We start from the raw sequence: 866 nt of genomic DNA, 5'->3' as shown, positions 1-866 counted from the left end.
AGCGCATTGTAGTCGTGCTGCAGCGTTGCCAGGTCGCGCTCGAGCACCTAAGCGCGCTTGGGTCGCGTGTCGAGGCGAGCGCGCGTGCGTACCTGCAGCCGCGCCGTGTCGTCGCTGTGCTGCTTGGTCATCTGCGAGGAGATTGTCAATCGAGTACGACGTAATGGAGGCGTCGCGTACGGAAGCGAGCTTGGACTCCCATTCGTAGTCGAGCTTTTGGTTTTGAAGCAAGAGCGACTGACCAATGCGCGCCGCGAGCTGCGTCTCCTCTTGGGCTTCCTCGAGCGCCTTGGACTGGCGCTGGAGCTCCGTCTCGAGGATTTCCACCTCGGCTCATGCTATCGTCAAGAACCAGAAAGACTGGGGCGTACCTTTTGGTCGGTCGAGATCTTGGCGAGCTCGAACCGTCCACCGACGCCGATGGACTTGACCCGCCGATGGCTTCGCTTGGCCTACGTACGCATGAGTCGATGACGAACCAATGTAGTCGTACGGCTATCGTTGGGTGCACGAGCGCGCTCACTTCGTCCCGGTCCTCGTCGCTCGTGCTGTCCATGCGAGCGGCTAGCGATCTTTGTGGTGGCTTCGATTGTCGAAGGCAAAAACGAAGATACACATCGAAGATCGAAGCCATGAGCATCCACGTGGCATGGCCACGACGCTTGGCACCACATATGAGCCAATCATGGAGGCGGACCAATCCGAGGCCGCTTCAGAATCGGTCAAAGATCGTTTGCGCCCCGAAGAGGAAACGTCCCAGCTACTAGAGGGCGCTGCGCATGAGCACGAGCCATAGATCGGTGCAAGTGCACTGGCTCTCGCTTCCGCATCGTCCAAGCGTGGCGTGTCCACGTCTCAGACCCTCA

The 866-nt window shown here is 59.7% G+C and overlaps 1 protein-coding gene across 1 annotated transcript; it reads right to left on the bottom strand.

Annotated features, from left to right (window-relative positions):
- Positions 1-47: 47 nt before the first annotated feature.
- Positions 48-579, bottom strand: SPRG_18255 (hypothetical protein; the record flags this gene model as incomplete). Its single annotated transcript, XM_012357693.1, has 4 exons — positions 494-579; positions 372-452; positions 181-327; positions 48-131 (listed from the first exon to the last, which is right to left on the bottom strand). The coding sequence occupies exons 1-4, from the start codon at positions 554-556 to the stop codon at positions 48-50; spliced, it is 375 nt and encodes a 124-aa protein (XP_012213083.1). The 5' UTR covers positions 557-579.
- Between the last annotated feature and the right edge of the window lie 287 nt (positions 580-866).

Source organism: Saprolegnia parasitica (assembly GCF_000151545.1).
Source record: "Saprolegnia parasitica CBS 223.65 unplaced genomic scaffold supercont2.1076, whole genome shotgun sequence".
In the NCBI taxonomy this organism is placed as follows: domain Eukaryota; phylum Oomycota; class Saprolegniomycetes; order Saprolegniales; family Saprolegniaceae; genus Saprolegnia; species Saprolegnia parasitica.
This window is presented reverse-complemented; position numbering and strand designations above follow the sequence as displayed.